This window comes from Aptenodytes patagonicus, chromosome 3 (genome assembly GCF_965638725.1).
Source record: "Aptenodytes patagonicus chromosome 3, bAptPat1.pri.cur, whole genome shotgun sequence".
Lineage (NCBI taxonomy): Eukaryota > Metazoa > Chordata > Aves > Sphenisciformes > Spheniscidae > Aptenodytes > Aptenodytes patagonicus.
The window spans coordinates 94,105,162-94,124,871 of record NC_134951.1 but is presented as its reverse complement, the minus strand read 5'-3'; the positions used below and the strand labels follow the sequence as shown (position 1 = coordinate 94,124,871).

General features: G+C 47.2%; 1 protein-coding gene across 5 annotated transcripts in view; it reads right to left on the bottom strand.

Moving 5' to 3' along the window:
* The window catches only part of VIT (vitrin), a 60,095-nt gene that overhangs the window by 5,614 nt on the left and 34,771 nt on the right, over window positions 1-19,710 (bottom strand). For 2 of the 5 annotated variants that reach the window (XM_076334245.1, XM_076334247.1), the window contains exons 9-17: window positions 19,638-19,688; window positions 15,422-15,460; window positions 15,265-15,321; window positions 14,558-14,620; window positions 9,836-9,883; window positions 4,197-4,259; window positions 1,800-1,947; window positions 1,495-1,598; window positions 761-987 (exon numbers count right to left, since the gene is read on the bottom strand). In XM_076334245.1, coding sequence (XP_076190360.1) covers window positions 761-987; window positions 1,495-1,598; window positions 1,800-1,947; window positions 4,197-4,259; window positions 9,836-9,883; window positions 14,558-14,620; window positions 15,265-15,321; window positions 15,422-15,460; window positions 19,638-19,688 — 800 coding nt within the window. The remainder of the gene's footprint in view (window positions 1-760; window positions 988-1,494; window positions 1,599-1,799; window positions 1,948-4,196; window positions 4,260-9,835; window positions 9,884-14,557; window positions 14,621-15,264; window positions 15,322-15,421; window positions 15,461-19,637; window positions 19,689-19,710) is intronic. The other 3 variants (XM_076334246.1, XM_076334249.1, XM_076334250.1) reach the window with 3 other exon arrangements.

Here is a 19,710-nt window from a genome sequence, read left to right as displayed (position 1 = left end):
AATACCAGATAACTCAGCCCTGCTCCCTGAGCCCAGCCTCGTCTGGCACTTGGTAGATACCTCCTGCCGTAACTCCGTGCCAGCTTGCCCTGAAGCACTGCTGAGCAGGCAGCTACCAGTAGTGCCAAATACAAATCGTTCAAGGCTTGCGTCCTCTTTTTGCTGCACATGGCAGGGATTTACTCTTTTTCCAAGAGCTACCATGAAGTCCATAGCAGCAGAAACAAATAACAGAAAAAAAACCTGCATCAGATCAACAGTGGAAACAAAATGTTTCAGTTACCCAGTATAGCTAAACAACTGGGATATGCCTGTGTTGGGAGTGTCCCAATATTTGCACGTATGGGACCTGTTTGTAAATGCAACACTGACATTAGGTTGACAGGGCTCCTCAGCTGTTGCCGGGTGGGAGATGCACAGCAGGAGCCTCTTGGAAAGCTCAGGCTGCAATTGTGCTTTGTCATGCTACTGTATATTTGGAAAACCTCGTCTCAGTACAACTGCAAGTTTGTGCTGATGTCTAGTCGGTAAAAAGCCAATTTGCTCCATGGTGCACCTCAAACCAGAACTTTACTGACTTCATCCCCTTTCTGACTTCAGCATCGCTTACTGGCTCTTCGTACAGGAGACCTCGAGACAGTATAAGCAGGACAAGAAATAACCATAAGTGGTAAGAAGGAAAGGGAAATGCCCTGAATGAAACAGCTTGGAAAATGTAGTCAGAGCCAAGCTCCTGGCCAGATCCCAGCCCAGTAAGTACCTTGTCCACAAAGTTTGGTTCCATAACGTTCTGCTTCTCACTTTCAGCAGCTGCTTCAATAGTGACAAAGAAAATGTTGATCCCTGATTCTCTGGCCAGCCTGGAGGCCTCCTCTACTCGGTCGGTCGGCCACCCGTCCACCATCACTACAACCACATTGGGTGCTCCACCTCGGTTTCCATTAGCATCCGAAAAGAAGTTTTTGTTAACAAATGAAAGTGCCTTCCCTGGAAAAAAAGAGGAGATGAGGATGAGTTACAGCTCTGGAAGCACTCTGCCTGATAATATCTCATGAATCAGAGGGCTGATTCAAGTGTTGGAGCCCTGCCACGAGCTGGGGAAAGCGGTTTCTGTGGCTGTGCAAGCAGGAGGGAAGGTCGGTGCTGTTGGTGCCAGTGCCTCCTGAGCTCTCCTGCGCTGAACCCCATCTGCCCCCTCCCTGTGCCCCAGAGGGGCTGGGAGTGACAAGCTGGGTTAGCAAGGATCCCCGACGCATCAGTGTGACCTGCCCACAAGGAGAAAGGTAAATCCTGTCCACTTGTGACGGATTCGCAGCGCCCTGGACCAATGCAGGCAGGTCACGGTGGGAGTGGTACCCCCTCACCAGCCCTGCCCTAGCGCTGAGCACTGTTCGGTCATAGCCTCCGTACCCGGTAAGGAGGTGTGGGCTCGCTACAGCCCAGGCTCTGGACCCTTCCCTGAGCTGGGGATGTGCAAGCAGCCCCATCACCTACCAATGTTGGAAAGTCCACCTTTCTGTGGGATCTTCTCAATGGCATTTCTTAGGTCCTTGGAGTTGGTATAAGTTTTTAAGTTAAATTCTGTGGAAGGGTCATCACTAAAAGAAGAAATGAGAGCAATTGTCAGTTTTTTGCTTCACATGCAACAATACAAAAGCTGTAGGACTCCTCTGTGCTACTCGGCTCCTGAGTGCAAGCTGGAGTGAGACCTTTAGCACGCGTCAGCTGCAGAGCTACAGCTGCCAGAGTGTGCAGTCGTGCCCTGTGGCAATGGGAGTAGCTGCATGACAAGCTCTTACCCGTACTGAACGATGCCCATCAGAGGACCAGTGCTGCTGATGCCAAGGGCTTGAGCCATGTTACCGAGGAACTGCTTCTGGAGCTGAAAGCGGCGTTTACCGATGCTCCAGCTCCCATCCATCAAGAAGGACAAATCAACCTTGCAATCTGAGGAGACATACAGAAACACGGGAAATATTTTTGGTCCTTTCTGATAGCTGTGCTTCTCGTGAGGAGCAAAGGCCTAAAAAGTCTGCATCCAGTGACTTGTCCTGCTGCGCAAGCTCAACCAAAAAGGGGCAAAGGACATCGTGGGGTATCTTCAAGTCGCTGCTGATGGCAATCCTGGCAACTCTGCGCTTCCGAATGAGAATTGTTCAGCAGCTTCATTCTGGGCTGGAGCTAACATCGGGGATGATGATTTCACTTGGTGTGTTCAGACTGAGTGGGGGCTCTTTTTGCATGTAGCTGTAGGCTTGTACCTGTGTGTGCAGCAGCAGCAGTGTGCTGTTGTTTGTTGTCTCTCTGGGCTGAAAGCGATAGTCTAGAAAAGCTACGCCTGCACCCAAACTCTTCCCTCTAATTACACAGATGAACCTCATCTTTGTGCTTCTGCGAATGCTGTCGTCTTCACTGCCAGCCTGCTTTTAAGTCTCTGCAAGTTAGTGGTAAAACATTCATCGGTTGGGCTGCGACCAGGAGTGGGATCAAAGTTTGGCTTAACTAGAGTGCTAATTAACATTTTCCCCCTCCGGCGTCCGGGTCATCCCCATCTCTTGATTTCCCTCCGATGATGCCTCCTACCAATCAGACTGTCCAAAATAGTGTGTTTTAATCATTAGGTAGCCCGAAGGCTACAAAGCGCCAATTGTTCTTACTGGCTTATGCAACTGCCTCCCATCTCATTACCTTCAATTTTTTTCTCCCGTAGCTGTCTGTTTTTCTAATTTTAATAATGCTGAATTATAGAAGCGTGACTGAGAACCGTGTTCGTTCACAGCAGATCGTGAGGCAAGGCCGGGAACCCACAATAAATAATACCTCAATTAACGGCCAAGTTTTCCTGAATTTCCTGTCCTTCAAAGGGAGCTGCACCATGTGGTCTATATGTGGAAAGTGGGGAGTTTGTTAGCCAGCAGGGTCTGGGCATGCAGAGATTTACACACACTTATATACAGACTTAATTTCTGGGGAGGATTCAGACAGCAGGAGTGGGACCCTGCAAGAGCACAGGCTAAAGGTGCTCTGTAGGGAGCTGAGCGCTTTCTGATTTGCAGGGAGGCAAGACGTGAACTATAGCTTTTATGGTCCTAGACGTATCAGTGGGATGAGAGTTTTGATTCTGATGTGCCTTATCTCAGTTCAACTGCTGGAAACATAGCTGTGCTTGCCTGCGCCTCTGCTACACTGAGCTCTGCTTTCCTGCAGTGCAACTGGGTCTGTAGGGCAGATCCTTCCCCTTTTCTTCCTCTTTCTCTTATTTCTGTATCAGTTTTAGGTGTATTTGACATCTTTGATAGGGAAAAAAATTACTTTTAAGCATTAGGAGGAATGCCTGGGAATATATAAACGTTTGGTTCAGTAGTTAATGTGAAGAGTCCTTGAAATGCCAGTTCTGTGAGAGACGGCGTTCAGCTGCTGGAGGATGAGCAAGAAAGGACCCAGGCACCAGTGGAAGGGTGAAGCCCCCTCTCCAGGGTGGCTTCCCTTGAGGAGGCAGCGGAAGACTCCATCTCTTCACTCAGAGCTTGCTTTCTCTTTCTCCTTTTACTCTGGGCCCCATGTAAAGATGAGTTAATGGGCAAATCTGCCTTTAATTATAAAGGGCTGTAGATTTCCTTTTCAGAGCAGGGGACCCTACATCTCCATCCCCGGACTGAGGGATCCTCGATGCTCCCTCTGCATCCCCCCTCTCCTTGCTGCTGCTGCAGCAGGTGTTGGGTCCCTTTCTCAGGTGGTTTCCTTCCCTCCCACCCACTGCTGTGGGAAGGGTGCCTGCACTCAGCATAGCCACGGGAGCTGCTCTGGTCAGCAGGGCTCGCTCATCTAACCCTGGCCGCAACACATTGGTTTGCTGTTCTCCGCCATCAAAGTCCCTGAGTGAAGCTCTGCGCCCCAGGAACGTGGAACTGATACTGCCCAGGAAGAGGTAGCGGTGAGCAGCCACCATCTCCCTGCCCAGGTAAGCTAAATCTTGGCTGTTATTTCCTTCCCTGTAGAAGCAAAAAGCAATTACATATATGAGAGAGGTTGGCGGAGAGCGCTTGCTGTTCCTCTGCAAGGGAAAAATCCGTTCCTCGAGTTTCTTAGGCTTTCTTGAAAATGTACCTTTTGTTATTTAATTTGAATGCATTCTAGCAACGTGTAATTAATAAAATGGTATTGCTTAATTATGAAATTAATTCTGAAGTACATACTTGGGTTCCTCTGGGAGATGGACTCCAGCGGCTTCGGATTCAATTCTTCCTTTGAACTGAAGCCTAGAGAGAGGAAGGAAAGGCTCCATCGGTGTGCGCTCGGTGGCTGCCCTCACTCTGGAAGGAAGCAGGCAACGGGGTGGCTGCAGAGTCCCCCCTGGCCTGAGGACTGATGTGGGAGGGAAACGAGGATGGGGAGCAGATGCTTGGAGCTTACCTTTTTCCACCTACATCGCTTCTGGGATAAAACAAGAGCAGAGGCATTTCTAGAAGTGTCACCAAAATCTCTCCAAGCACCAACTTTGACTCCCCTTTGCGAGTCAGTCCCCTCGCTGCGAGGGCTTGAGAGCAGCATGCATAAGTAGAGGGTTCCTCAGGTGCAAAGTCTGGTGGCCATGGTGCGGGGTGGTGACCTTCCAGCACTTTGCCCATGAGAGAACCGGCGCTGCCATCCCGCTGGCTTGCCGTGCTTCACCCATGCTTTACAATGAGTTGCACAATGTCCGAAGCAGATGAGCAACAGATTTAACACGTTGCTTTTCCGTCTGGAGAGGAAGGCACGGGCAGCGACTCACCCCGCCGTGTTACAGCTGGGGAAGCAATGCAAGCCACAGCTCCTCACGTGCTCCTGGAGGACTGAGTTATTTTGGAAAGCACAAAAGAAACAGGGTAAATGGTGGCAGAGAGCTACAGTCAAGTCATGGGAAACAGTCTTATGGGTCACGAGTGGATTTTAGCTGAGGCCCTGAGATATTTGGATGGTAGCAGCCTTGGGAACATACATTTATGTCCTTGTGAGATGCACAGGGCATCATCAGGCTGGCGTCAGAACGTTTGAAAATGCTGAACTTCACTCATGACTTGAAAGTCTGGTGAGAATCTCCTACAATACAGCATCTCCCTCCTGAGCCAGGGCAAAGAGCTGTTTCTTTTCGCTACAGCATGACAAGATTAAGGGGATTTAGCTGGGATAATCCTCAGAAGAGACAGCAATGATCAGACAAGCCCCAAACCGAACACTCACCAATGAAGCAGTTGGTTGAAAGAACAGCAGAATGGCTTATTATTTTTGTAAACTGCATATTAATTTTTATAAAAAAAGGAGGAGAAAGACTTCCTTAAATCTTCATCACCAAATAAGTCGAGGAACAACTACAGACTTCAGAGAGACAGTAAGAAAGTAAGTTTAGAAGGTGTGAGCTTAATATAGAAAACAGAGAAGAAATTACTAGGTGCCACAGAGTTTGTCTCTCCACAGCAGCCAGCCACGAGCAAGCCAAGCATGAAAGCATCAGTGTATGTAAAGAGAGAAGGTGGCAAAGGGACATCAGCAAAGGTCACCACCTAAATATGATGGGAGGTGTAACAGCTCTAAGCGCATGCACCGCCTAAGCTGGTTGCTAAAGATATTAATGACCAAGCCATAATAATGCAGAAAACAGCCAAGAAAATGGGAGGAAATACCCGCTCCAGCTCCTTCCATCACCACTCCTATTTCCATTCCAGTTACTTCTAATGATCCACCCCTCATAAGGGGCAAATACAACTACTTTGAGTCCTTCCACCTGCATGCTGAAAGCTGCACATAGTTTTGGGTCAGGGGCCAAGTTTGTATTAAGTCTGCATATGTAGTGCCTAACGTAAAGCTGACCCGATGCTTGTTCCCCCACCGGAAGGCTATAGCACACTGCAGCATCCTTAATGGGACAGAAAGGTTGCTTTGGCTTCTTGTTTTTAAATTCAGCTGCCAGTGAAGAAAATTTCTGCTGCAGGGACTAAACAGACCTGCTAACAGCAGCACTGTGTGATTTCCCTCTGCTTTGCTCATCCCCAGGTATCTGTTGTTGCCTGTTGCTAGAGATGGGACACTAAGACAGCTGGAGCACTGGGCTTGGCCTTATACAGGAGCCCACGTGGTCACGTGTGAATGAAATAGGTAAAGGGCACAAAGATTAGCCCTACTGTGTTTATGGCAAGAGCTACTGATTTCTTTGTGTGTTTTGTTTGAGAATTTCCCTGGCTATGACCAGCCGGGTTAGGACAGCCCCAGTGCTGGTGTCGCTTTTTGTCACGGCCCACGCGGTGCCCTGCAGTGCCTGCAGCCCCCACGTGCAACCTCCCTGTGCTCCTACCCAAGCTTTGGAGCACATACTTCCTGGACAGAGCATAGGGGCTCTCCATCCATCCTGACACTGGCTCTTGTGCCAGAAATGCCTCACCCCCATGGTTAGTGGAGCCAGCCCTCTCCTGCCAGAGCAGGCTGGCCCCGTTTGAAGGCAGGCTGATGAGCCAGGCTCTGCCTGGCTTCGTCCCTCCCAGCTGGAGCTGTTGTCCAGCACGTTGCTGGCTTGTGCCTCTTGTCTTGCCCCTCATTTGCACAACTGGGATGAGCTCCCAGGCAAGGAACAGGGGAGAGGGGCTCCTGGTGGTGTGTGCTTGCCCTCAGGAGGCCCATTTGGATGGGGGAAAACATCAGCAGGGGGAGGCAGAGTGGTGGTGCTGGGGCAGCGCTGCCTGAGACTGGGCACTGACTCCTGACTGAGGAAAAGTGATGTTTTTGGAACAGGGGTGACGCAAAACAGCTCTGTCCAGTGACATCTGCTGCAGCAAACATTTCTGACCTGTCCCAGGCCTGAAAGTCTTGCTGCCAGGGACCAAATCTGCCTTTGGCCTGAGGAAGGGCACGAGGCAAATCCTGTAGAGGTGCAGCTGCTGGTCCCGACAGATAAACTCTCTGTCATGTGAGGCACTGTGGGGTATGGGTGACTGAGGGGTATTTTAATTGAAAATACTCGATGGGAGCAAACCCACTACCAGCAGGCACGGAGAGGCATGAGTGTGACCTGGGGAGGCACCAGTGGCAAGAGGTGCAAGCAGCAGTGGCACAGGGATGGGAAACAGGACAGGGTTAGAGGAGGAGAGTGAATTTTGGACTTAGGCTGGTATGTGTCTGTGGCTGCTCTTTGGATAGATGTGAAGGAGGGCGGTTCAGCAGCCAGGCAAAGTAAAGCAAAGGAGAAGGAGCTGCAGGAGAGCACTTTGAACGAAGTGGCCACGGGGCAAACTGTTTCTTGCAGGCTGAGGCTGGGCTGCGCACTTGCATCTGGTGACCCTGCCACTCCATCAGCAACCACGGCCTCCCAAATCTGGGAGGGGAAAAGCTCGCCAGTATGATTTGGCAGTGACCCCTCTTTGCCCTCGCTTTGCCTGTGTGTAAATGCCTGCAGGCACAGTCCCAAGGACACTTTCAGGAGGTGCAAAGCAGCCCCACCACCCAAAGGCAGAGCTCTCCTCTCACCAGGCACCCTCCCGCCTGCTCCTGCCCTGCTACCAGCCCCCGTGCCTGCCCGGTGTTGGTGGGACGCAAGGAGAAGGGGGAAAGAGCGGAGTTAAACTGGAAAGAAAGCAAAAGGTTAATGATGGGCTGGACCAGCTCCCTGATGCAGCTCACTCTCTGGCCACGCAGGTGCCTGGGCAGAGGGTGGCTGTGAGGCAAGACGGCTGTTTTTGCTGGCAGTGCTGGCTGCTTATGGTGGGTTTACCTGATGCGGAAACTATGGGCGACGAGAGAGAGAGAGAGAGAGACAAAGGAAGCAATGACTTGGACCCATACGTAGCCGCTCTTTGTCAACCACGTGGATGAGAATGATTGTGGTTTTTTCTTTAAAACCTGAAATAGTCGGCAGCTTGCCCTCCTGACTGCGTGTGTTCCAGTACAGGCTTTAATTACACGGGCACATAACAGTTCCTCGGTAATAGACCAAAGCCACGCTTCATCCTGCAGCCTGCACACCACATACCTCATATGTGCCAGCTTGGTATCCCATATGTGCAGTTCCCCCCACTTGCCTTATTTGCAGAACAGAAAGTAGGTGGTTTTAACACCATAGTGACATTAGATATGAACATGTATCATTCATTTTAGGAATTAAATTGTATAGGGAAGCTAATTCATAGTTATCTGCCTCATGCATTTATCTGCATCCAATAAAATCCATATTCCTTACCCAGGCATACAGCTGACATTAGCTTTGTCGGTATGGGAAACCCAAGTGTAGGCGATGGCAGCACTTTTCATTTTTATTTGCCAGTGCAATTACCAGTTCTTGAAGGTTGTGGGTCAGCTGGCTGATTTGTGCTTAGCGTAACAATAAGGTCACCCACCAAATAATCTTCCCCAACTAATTGGGGAGGTGGTCAGTCTCTATGGGCCTCCCTGTTCCGCCAGTCCAATTTAAAGTTTTTATTGCCATGGGAATTTCAACTTGCTGCATGGGCAGTCTACTCCATGCTAATTAAAGTTCCCTTCACCGATTGTCACAGCTGTCCATGCTGATTAAATTTCCCATTCATTTAAGTACGACAGCAGTGCCTACATCCACGCTAGAAACCTTTCCTTTGAAGTGACAATCTGAATTCATCAGACTTTATCACACTAGTCTACGCAGGCACTTCAGTTGCTGAGAAACTATTAATACAACATCCCTTCCCCCATGCCCAACCTCTCATTGCATTTAATGCAATCTGTCATTTTCTGCCTCAAAATACCCCCCTGCACCCCTGGCCCTAGTGTTGTAGCTTTTTTCTAAATAAGCACACCGAAGGCTTAAGCTACAGCAGATAGAAACGCTTCCTCTCTCTGGCTCAGACTACCGCTGCTGGAGAAGGGAGATCTGTTCGTGTTTGGGATGATGCAAATTTTGATGGTGGCTGCTGATGCTGGATTTGCAAGCTAATGCATATGGGCTGTGCTGCTCGTCACAGCCAGTGCCAAGGATTAGTCATGCCTCAGCTTTGAAGTAAGCAGAGCGTTCAAAGGAATGGTCTTTACGAGGGCCACCAGCACAGCCCTCTCCAGCAACAAAACCAGTGATGGAAAAGACATCTTATATTGGATGGTCCAGCCCCTCGTAAGAGAGAGACTACCCTGTAATGAATTGGCCTGTAGTTGGTGTAGTCTGCTTTAAATGTTCCCGAGGAAAGGGGTCCCTTAAATATTGAACATGTAGAATCTGCAGTTGGTAACTGCTCCTGATTAAGGGTTGCGCAAGTCTTGGTCTTGTTGCTACTTGAGCCTGCTACAAATGTAGGGTTTTTTTTCCCCTCACTCGCCAGTAATTATAAAAATATTGTAATCTCCGTATTGTAAGTTTTTAAGGCTAAAATGGCAGAAAATTTCAATGATGCTCATTATTCTTTATGCTCAGCTTAAACCCTCCTTTTCTTATTTGAGTGTCTTTCCTAAGTACATTGACATCAGAATAATCTGTCATCTTCTTCATTGATTGCAACTCTAGACTGCTATCCCAGCTGTGGCATTCCCAAAATACCTTCTTAGTTACAAATGGATTTCAGTAGCTAGAAGCCCTTTCCTGCAGTGTAGCTGCCAACTCTTTCCGGAGCTCATCTGTTCTGCTCCTGCTTTAGGCAGGAATTCGAGACTGATGCAAGCACAGAATAATTTTAACTCCTAAGATGTAAACTACATACCTGGTTTATCATTTTAAATACTGTAATTACTCCTTAAAATGAGATTGTTATCAGCAGTGTCATGGGCCCGATTAATAGAGTTAGCTTTTCCCATGTGTGATGGAAACCAATTATTCCCAGACTAGTTACTGGATGCTTTAAATATTTACCTGTGTCAAAAAGGCTCAATCCAGGTTTCCACGAGTCTGTTTCCACTGCTTTCACACATGAAAGAGAAGAAAAAATATTACCAAAAATAATGGAATTACAAGAGATTACAAAGCTCTGACTCAATTTAGAAAGGTCAGTTCATACAGTGACTTATCATTAACAACTAGGACCTAAGGAAATCGGTAAACCTGGAAACCTTTATGTGCACATTTCAAGCCATATTTAGGAGCTTCGTATCACTGCCTCCAGAGCACTAATCTTTTTTATGATTTTAAATACACCTCTTCAGATCTGTTTTGGTCTTGTTCCTCTAAATTTCACTGATACTCAGGCAAGTATACTGACTTCAGTATACTTTTGCTTGGCTTAGATTGTTTTCTGCTGAAAATCTGCAAGTTCCTCTCATCTATGGATTTTTCTATCCCCTCAACCCATCCAAACACAAGGAAGTTTTCTACATTTTGCTTGCAGCTTATCAGGCATGGATAACTTCATCAAAATTGCTGCTTTCATAAATAAACCCCAAAGTGTCTTTGTTTTTGGAGCCTGCTGAAGTTCTTTCCCAAAAAGTGGTGTTTTACTCTGGCTTACAGCCAGATGAAAGCCCTTGCAGCCGACTAGGACAAGAAGAGTACCAAGGAGCACTGGTGAGAGCCTTGGCCCCTGACAGTCCATCTCCGGGTTTGCTCAGGGTGGTTTACAAAGACATGTATCTCAGGCCCACTGAATCCATACTGTCTCCCACGCTTGAGTTTCCCTACCCAGACTGGCAGCTGGTGTGCTCTTGACTAGAGCTGGTGGGTGAACCACAATGTAGGCTTGGAAAAAGTCGTGGACTTGCCAGTGTCCTCCAGCCTAATGAGAGCATTGACCTTGCCCTTCGGTTGCTATCCCAGCGAGGAGCTATCAGCTTCTTTTTGGGAGGGAGACTTGTTGCATAAGACAGATGACTGACTAAGATGTGTGGTCTCCCTTGGGGTAGGAGGAACCCCATCATGTTTCATTGCTAAGGCGATTTTTCCAGACACCCTTCCCTCCTTATTCTGGGCACTGCTTAGACACCCTATGAAGAATCTAAAAACTGAGGAAAGTGAAGGGCTGAGAATTCAGTCATGATACACACAGAAGTCTTGCTGTGATTTTGCTTAGGAGGAGAAGTAGGGTAAAGGAAGGGCAGGCCTGGGTAACGGGGGAGGAAACAGGAGGAAAGACAGGAGGAATATTCCTAGTTTATCATCCACCTGGGCAGGGTCATTTGGCAGAATTTTGTACATCCCTCAGCGGAGTCATAAGGAAACAGCAGCGACTGGAGCGAGGGGTGCTGGGTTGCAGAGCAAGAGGACCCTATCCATAAAGAAGAGCTGGTGCTTGTTTGTTATCAGAGTGGCCAACGTGTCTCCTGAACGCTGTCACTGAGAACAACAACAGATTTCAGTGAAACCAGCTTGTGAGTAGGTAATCTCAAAAGGTGTGCTTCACCCTCCCGGGGCAGAGTGACTGTGAAAAGAAAAGATTCATATGAAGCTACTTTTCAGCTTGACCAGCTGAAAAAAACAGCCAAGGAGCAAATCATGAAGAAGACCCCAGACTTCTTGAGCCTTCTGTATAAATATGTTGCTCTGTGAGTTGCAGGGGGAAAAGGTGCTTAAAGCAGTAGGAACTGCACTGCAGGTGAAACCAGCCAAGGAACCGTGCAAAGATCTGCCAGCTCTTCTTCATAAGCAGGGATGTGAGCTGAAGGACACGAGCGAGGGGACGTGCGTGTCCCACTTATCACAGGTCTGCGTCTGCTGCCAGCTCCTTGCCAGGGACTATCCTCAGTGACTGCAGCACAGGCTCCTCTAACTGACGGTTTAAGCTCAAAAAAACCCAGGCAGATGCTTTTTGGTAACTCCAGGAAAAGGCTGCTTTTTGCCAGTAGGAGCAATGCTGAAGTTTTTCTAGATTCGCTCTTCTCAAGAACCACTTCAACTCAGATGACCACAGGTGCTCTAGTCTGTCCAAATCCCTATGGGTGAGAGCTGTCTGATGCTTCTTCGAGCAGCCTTCTCATGGCTCACACCCTTTTAAAACTTTCTGTGGTGAGAAAGACCCTGTTTTTTCCTTCTTAATGACAAAAAGCACTAGATAAGTGCTAAGGGTTTTGGGTAGCTGGCTGCAAATATGCAGAATATACAATTTTCTGAGTGACCTGTAAATCCAGGCAAAAGCTCTATTTCTTGCATGTAGTCCTAGACACAAAACAAAGCAAGCTTTCAATGGAATACATATCTGAAAGGGAAATGATTATTCTTATAAGTAGCTAGGGCTTTTTTTTTTTTTCCCCACTTGATGATGCCCATAGAAATCAAGGGTTGATGTTTAAAATACTCCAAGACTGGTCTTTAAAAAAAAAAGACACCACCACCACAACTCTTCAGTATAATTGTCTTGAAAAAAATTCTGGGCTAAGTGAGTATAGGATTTCAAGAGAGTTAATGTGCATTGTTAAGAGCTTGGAAGAGTTGAGACCTTCTGAAGATTGTACAGCAAGAAGCTATGCAGGCAACCAGTGCATTGGGGTGGGTGTTTTCCCAGCACACCCTTTTGCTAACCTGAGCTGATGAGAGGAAGTTCCTCGACAGCCTGGCCAAACCTGCAGAACTGATCACTGTTGTTTGCAGAGCAGCGTGCGCGCGCTTGGTAGGATCAAGAAAAACAACTCTCCTTTCCAAGAAAGCAAGGAGTTGTTCAGGAATTTCCCTTTGATCGTTAGAAAAATTGGCTGCTTGGAAGCAACACATCCGAGCTGCCAAAACCTGGGCTGAAAAAAAGATCAGGACTCATTGGGAATATAGCAAGTATGTGTTTGTGGGTTTTTCCCTTCTTGTTCTGTGATGGAGAAAACAGAATCATTCATGATGGAAAGTTTATGCTTTGTAATTACCTTTGGGGGGACCTTAAGGTGCCTTAAGCAATTAGGTGGGGTCAAACTCTGACTTTGATTTAAACAAGACTCAGCACTGTGTTCCCCTGCTTCTCTGGCAAAGATCTGGCTAGCCTGATGATTAGCCAGCACATCCTTTGGTCCAGATGTTAGGGCTCTTCCCATTTCAGCCCTGCCAGGAAGGCAGGTCTGTCATCACAGGCTATCCCTGCCCTATATGTGGTGTCACGTAATTAGTGCATTGCCATGACTGGCATATTTACAGGCAGCATATTTGCTCTGCTGTTCTGCACAGGCAAATATTGCACCCCTGTCTCCCCTCTAAAGGTGGGCACTGGATTTTGATAAGAGCAAAGGGAGTTGGGGAGCACAAAACCCGTGAGATTAGAAAAAAAAGAAATGGCTGTGACATCGGTATGGCCAAAAGGGTATGAGAAAGACAAACACGGATGGAAACCAGAGGGAAGAGAAGGAGACTGAAACAAGGAGGAGAGGTATAAAAGAGAGGGAACAGTAAATCTTAGGAGGAGGAGTGTATCCATTTTAAATATGCTGCAACTAGATCGACTATAAATTGTTATTTTGATGGGGAGATTCCTGGGTAAACTTACTTGGCCCATATTATCCAGAAAGTCCTGCTGGCATAACACTAGCATAATAAAGTCCTCTAACCTCAACGACCACGTTGCTCTGTCCTGTTGCAATACTCCTCCCGTTCTTCCTAGCTCTCGCCAAAACCCTCAGGGCCCTGGGGACACTATTGGGCTCTGCAGCTTCTCCCTCCCCAGGGGGTTTGGCTGCTTGTGCTCAAGGTCAGCTCCCCTGCAGCACAGCTCTGTTGCCCTGGCCCAGGCTTGGGTGCACTGGTGAGCAAGGGTTGTGGGAAGCATCCGTTGAGGCCTCCGCCCGGGCTGCTCGGGGTCAAGCACGTAAGCGCATACCCTTGCCTTTGCTCCTTCCATCTGTGCCTAGTCTTGTACCTTACTATCCTGATCCTGACTGCCTTGCTGGTCTGGTGTCCTGCCTCGGTCAGACCTGCCTCATTGCTGGGGACTTGCCTGGTAGCCTGGGCTGGTGGCTAGCCCCAGGTACCACCACTGGACCTGCTCTGCTCTTCTTGTTGGGGCTCTGTGGGTCTGCAGCCCTTGTCAGCAAGGGGCAGCCCTGCCTGCCTTGCTGCCACTCCGGCTCCCATCCCTCACCCTGCTCTGGCTGCTCCCAGGCAAAATCCATCTCTGAGAAACTTTGCTGTCCCATCAAGGGAGTGTTAGTGTTTGTATGTGTACTGAGTGCTCTGGAGCCCCAGGAAGTTGTCGGTGGTCTTGCAGAGCACCCACTGACAGGGCTGCTTGCTGGTGAAGGATGGTGAATTGCACAGCCAGGGAAGAAAGAAAGTACAGGTGATGTTTCCACATTCAGTATTAAAGGCAACCTCTACAGTCGCAATCAGCCTGGAGGCTCCTGGGAACAACAGAAACAGAAGATTTAGCTCCACAGACCTGATAGCCTGCACAGAGCTGGTTTTTGTTCCTCATCTTGACTAACAAATAAGGAAAATTGCAAATACTGCAGTAGATGTTGATTCCCACAGCCTGAAACAACAGCTCGCCAGTGACCGAGCTGTCCTTTGCCTTTCGTATTCAGGAAGCTGCTAGTTGGCATTCAGTGCGCAAGGCTTGCCCTGGTCCTCCTCCAGGACACATGAAAACAATCTGCGGTACTGCTTGAGGGCTAATTTTAGGTTGCTAAAACTATGAAAGAGAGCAGAAAATCTGCTGCTAGCAATCTTGCTCACCCAGGTGGGCTGGAGAGCCGGTGGCCCTCCAGAAGGCGGCAACAGGCTCTTGGCGCTGAATACCTGCATGATCCGACAAAGAGGCGAGAGGTTAGACGCCAGTGGGCGAGGAGAGAGAAGCACGATTGCAAGGGATGTGGTGGCCCCGAACTCTCTTTCTGCACGTTTTCAAACCAAATGGAAAAGGAAGATGGAAACTATGGATTTAAAAAAAAGGAATTTAAAAGCTGACAGAGGTTGGCAGAAGCAGAAGAAAAAAGTTTAAATGTTAGTAGGTGCTGTGCAGTATAATTATACACCTGTGCACTGAACAAGTGGTAGTGGGTCCTGAGATGCTGATCATGCTCAGGGCCTGGAAACTGAAAGCAGCATGCATCTCCTCTCAGGGTCAGGCCTTCATCCCCCAAACATACACAGACACAAAGTTCCCTTCTCATTTTGCAACAGCAAACGTTGTAAAAGACCTTTATAAATGGTTTTAGAATACTATTTTGAGAACAATTCTAATTTTAATTATTCCTGTTTCTTTTTTTTCCCTAAAAGTTACACTATTGTCATGCAATAACCAGTGTGATATCTGCTCTCACTGCATCCTGCTATGAACGTGGTTAGGGGTGAAAAACAGTACATTACTGCGTGACTCAGTAGATGTGAGTGGTGGAACTAGTTACAGGGAGGAGTTAGAGAAGGGATAGTAATGCCTTTACCTGTATTGGGTCGTAAAATATTCCTGTTACTTGCAGAGGTGGAAGTGCCCCTGAATGCTTTGAAAATATTACATTGGTTATTACATGTAACTTCAACACAAGGTTTTCTAGTATTCTAGCAATACAAATTACTAGTTATTATTAACTTAAGACATACCTGTATTCTGTCCTCTTCCTTGTGCAGCCTGAACCTGTCCTAAGTAGACATCAAAATGGAAAAGTGTGATTTATACCATGTTTGGTTCAGGACTACTGCTGCCTGGGTTTTTCACTGAGTCTCATTTTATAGCTATCAGAGTTAATGGTTCATATATAGAGAGTTTTCATTAATATACTTTCTCAGATGTTAACTCTGTATATTTTGAGCCAGCTTAAAAAAAGGATTACCTTGCTTTGTCTGTCATATAGATTAATCTAGTTAACATTCCCTACAGCTATGAATATTACTTGTACAGGTCTCTGGTCTGCATTTAAAAGGCTTGTAGTTACTGCTGTGATTTGTTTTCCCTTATAACTCCTTCTCTCACTCACACCGGTTAGCTGTGTTTATTTCTATTTCAGTACCATCCAATTGTGCTGGTTGTGTAAGGAAGGTTAAAAAAAGCCCCAAACCCAAAATGACCTCCCAGACCAGATACTACCCTTTCTGCAGAGAGTGAGTGGACACAAGCAAGCAGGCAGGCTGTAAATAATGAGACAATGACAAAAATAACGTGGGAGAATTCATGTGTCTGAAACGTCTTTACCACCGTCTACACAAAAGGCTTTTTTTTTAAGGTGATTGGGTTATTAAATTCACATTGTTCAAAAATACTAAAGGCTCAAAGCATTTGCAGACGAAAACCATGTCTTTAATCATGCCTTTCATTTCATTAATTATTCTTAACAAGCTTGTTAACAAACCTATTCTTTAACAAGCCTGTATTCATTAGTTTTCCCAGAAAGATTAATTCCAAAGCCTGGAGAAATCAGGGGGAATGTTCTAGCTGACTCCTGTGAACACTGGACAGGGGCCCCTGGGATATTTTCATCAATAAGATATCATAAACGAGACCATTTTAATGGTTGTCTCAGAAAACAGGAATTGCTGCTCCTTGGGAACTTGATATTGCAAAATTAGGTGACAGCAAATAGCTTGTGTTTGACCCAAATTCGAACATTCACAGGCCACTGGGAGCCCTTTGATGGGATTTCTAGGAGCTCTCCTGAGAGACCTTGTAAACTCCAGAAGCCAAAGAGATCCTGTTTAAGGAAATAACAGGCTCATCTGCCAAAACTGGCAAGGCTTTTAAACTCTGTAAGCTTGTAGCTCTGGCTCCGGATGGACCACAGCTAGCCCGGGCTGGGTTTTCAGGCTCTGGAGCGTAAAGTCTGTCTGTGCAGCAGTGTTGTATGTGGTTGTGCAGGGCATGCTTTCCACGCAGATCGGTACGTGCCAAAGAGGTGGAAGAAAATTAACTCAGCCTGAGAGCTCGCCTTGTTTCGGGTTTGCCACAACTGAGCCCAAATGTGTATATAACACTCTTTACAAGGTCAGTAGACACAGAGTACAAGAGGGTAAGAGAGAGATTAGCTCAGTATCAGAAGTATTTTATGCCACTCTTTTAATGAATTAACCCTACCCTCCACATCCATGTTAGCAACCTGGATTTCTCTCTATGCTCCTTTTGACTGTGCCGGGCCTTGGGGCTGTTCCCTCTTGCTGTACCCCCCAAAGGCATGTTACCACCATCCCCAGCAAGCTGGTTTCTGCCACGCCTTTGCTGGCTGGGGCAAACACAGTGGTGGTAGAGGGGTGGTGGTGGCACCACCCAGGTGGTGCCCAGGCACTCCTGCCTGATGCTTGGTTGCCAGCTCAGTGCCTCAGCATGGCACTGAGGATCGCAACATGGCTTATGATTGCAGTGTTCACAGGACCACTAGATTTATTCCCAATCCTCATCTAGGGTCCAAGCAGCTGTGCAAGAAAGGATTGCTTGAAGAGCTGGGGTGGGAGAGGGCAAGTGGGTTTGTGGCCCTTGGGAGCGTGCCTGGCTCACTGCTGTTGGAAAGAGGCAGAAGCCGTCATTGTACCAGAGCGTGGCTGAAGTTGAAGTTGTGCCCAGAGCAGGAGAGAGTTTGCATCCACTTTGAAAGCCCGCTGCCGTTGCTGCTTCCCCCTCAGGATCGTCCTTTACTGTATACTGCGCTGGTGAGGTGCTACACTCGCCAGTAGGGCAGATAGGAATAAGCTGTCAAATGTCATGCTAGTTGCATCAGTGGTTTTTCATTTAGCAGTTTTGCCACATCAAGTCTTTACAGCAGGGGTCCTGCGATGGAGCAGAGTCTCAGATATTTTTCCTGTTTCTGTATCTTTGACAAACAGAAGATAAAGAGGAAAGAAGAGCAAGAGCTAGGACGGAGGAGTTTAGCCCCTGCTCTAATGCTCTAAGCGGCAAGTCCTGCTTTTCTTTTGCCCTTGTGAACTTTTGCCAGTGCCAGTGGCTAGAAATGGAAATGCTGGAGCTAACAGCAGCCACAGCCGTGCTCATTCTGACTGTGCTCCATTTCAAGGCTGTTTACTTTTGAGGTATCTTTTGCAGGCAAACTACCAATGCCCTGTGAGAGGTAGATCTGCGAGTCCCTGTGAGCCAAGATGGACAGGAGAACATTTGATTCTGTCCGGTCAAGCCAAACTCTGGTTAAGGCCAATGGCATCATCAGAAACTCTGGCCTGAATAACAGGAGTGAGTCCTAAAGGCTCCTCAGACAGAGAAAACTGATAAACTGCTTTGTGTATGGTCATTGCTTCAAAACTGTATTTGTACTTTCTGTATTTTTTTTTTAGCCAGTTCTCCTCTTTTAGAATCAAGAAGAGATCAGGAGAGTTCAGGAAGCCAGATACTGATTACAGACATGCTGGACATAGTCCTAGAAATGAAGTCTGTGAAATCAGAAGTAGGTCTCCACCACGCTTCCAGCTCACAATAACCTGTCCCTAAGTCTGATTACTTCAATCTTTTGGGAGTTAATTTGTGTTTAGAACTTCAGTAAAGAAAATTGTGAAGAAACATGGATCCAAATTGCGATGAAGTGACCACTGAAAGACTTGAAGAAGTGAGTCGGTTTTTATTTTTTTTTCATTTTTTGACTAAAGATTTGGTCTTATCAAAGACAAATACAACCTTCCCACTGATTTCAGTGTTGCCAGAACTTTGCTCTCAACACGCATCTCTCGCTGACTGGGGAAACTCAAACAGGGTTTCTTAATTGCTAGTAAAGACAATAATAGCCTCTTCCATGCTCAGCCTGCGGGAATAGGAAAGAGAAAAGAGAGCAACAAGCAGGACCAGGCTTACAGGCACATTAGATACCGAATGATGCAGATTCTCACTGAATTTAAACCCCTTTGAATTGTGTTGGCACTTCTGTAAATCCTGCCATACACATACCTGCACATTTGACTTGGTAAGATTAACCCCTCGAGCCCCTGCCCTTATTCTGGGCTCGCAGCTAAATTTGACTTAATGATGCTTTCCCTCAAGACCTGAATTGCCCAAAAGATACCTGCCCTGCCATGTGCTTGGCTCTGAATTACTTGGCATCAGGGACAGCTGCAGTTACGTATGTGAGAGCAAAGCTGAGTTCAAGGCACTCAGAAATAGCAACAGAGCATAAAACCTAATGATGGCCCTGCTCCCTTTTCACTCAAAAGCAATCATATCCCCACGCTCAGAAACTTAAAAACAGTTGAAAATATTCTCCTTTACTTGACTGCACAGCTGAGCAATTACACATTGTACGGGAAAACACCTCTAAATACTTGCATTGCAGGCTGTGGGCTGGAATGGGAGCAGGCTTCTGCGTTGAGATGCAGAGCTCTGAGCAGCCGCCACTCTGCTGTCTACAACGCAAGTGGCATGCCAGGAATAACATCACATTTATGCCAGACTCAGAACCCCAGCCTGAGGTTTTCGAAAGAGCATTGGTTTAACATCAAGTTGGCATTTCAGGTCTCTCAGCCCTAAGTTTAGATGGCTATGCAGCCCTCTGCATCATGTATCTTACAACTAAATCAAGTCTCCCTTTGAGAGAATAAGACAGAAGTAAGCAATAGGAAAACATGATTCAAACAGCACAAACTTTGTCTCAAGTGTTGCAAAACCCAGCATTTGTCAAGGTTGAAATGCACAGATATTCACTAGAAAGGCTTCCCCAGAGCTGTGGGTGATCAGCATCTCTGACATTCAGGCCAAGCATCTGTTTTTCTGTTTAAATCCAGACTTGCATGCAGTCATTGAATTTGCTGAGGCTTGAAAGGTTACTGAATCATTGCTGCCTTAAAATACACTGTACTGCATGCCTTGTGGCACATACTTCTTCACCATACTTACTTGATGCTGCAGCTACCACAGATGAATATGCTGGGTGGATACTGCTAGAACCTAAAAATAAGAGATTTTAATT